This window comes from Theropithecus gelada, unplaced genomic scaffold, assembly GCF_003255815.1.
Source record: "Theropithecus gelada isolate Dixy unplaced genomic scaffold, Tgel_1.0 HiC_scaffold_3717, whole genome shotgun sequence".
NCBI lineage: Eukaryota > Metazoa > Chordata > Mammalia > Primates > Cercopithecidae > Theropithecus > Theropithecus gelada.
The window spans coordinates 1-595 of record NW_020260244.1 but is presented as its reverse complement, the minus strand read 5'-3'; the positions used below and the strand labels follow the sequence as shown (position 1 = coordinate 595).

Below are 595 nucleotides of genomic sequence, written 5' to 3'. Positions count from 1 at the left end.
TTGTAAAGGGTCAATTTCAAGGTAAATCGGCTTTTTCATTTTTTGGGTCAAACTTGTATTTTGGCGTCCTCAGAAAGAAGAGCAAGGTCTTTCTGGAATTGGAAGGAATCAGGTAATTCTGAGGCCTAAATATTTGGTAACCCCCATAACAAAGCCAAAGAAAAGTTCAAGAATTTGTTAGTGGTCCACAAGTGCTTGAAGAAATAATTCATTCATGAATTGAACTGAAAGTGGAAATTTCAAGTTGAAAATCAGCAAACTGGCTTTTAGCAGCTGGGCTCACAGGAGTAGCAGCAGCAGACTGGGCGGCAGCAGGACTGTCCACAGTAGGACGGGCGGCAGCAGGAGGCCTCGGCGTGGTGCAGCTGGCAGCAGGATGGGGGTGTGCAGCTCACCACGCAGCAGGGGGGCAGGTAGGTGCCCTCCACACGGCAGTCTGGGCGGCACCACCTGATACGGGTGCTCACGGATCCACTGCTGCCCTCTTGGCCATAGCCGATGCCACCACCAATGCCATAGCTGGTTCCGCAGGAGCTGGTCTGGCAGCAGCTTGGCTGGCAGCAGCTGGTCTCACAGCAGCTTGGCTGGCAGCAGC

The 595-nt window shown here is 52.6% G+C and overlaps 1 protein-coding gene across 1 annotated transcript; it reads right to left on the bottom strand.

Annotated features, from left to right (window-relative positions):
• Positions 1–266: 266 nt before the first annotated feature.
• LOC112617729 (keratin-associated protein 1-3-like) lies at positions 267–590 on the bottom strand (the record flags this gene model as incomplete). Its single annotated transcript, XM_025374423.1, has 1 exon — positions 267–590. A coding segment is annotated over one exon (324 nt), but the record flags the coding sequence as incomplete, so codon positions are not given.
• Positions 591–595: the final 5 nt, after the last annotated feature.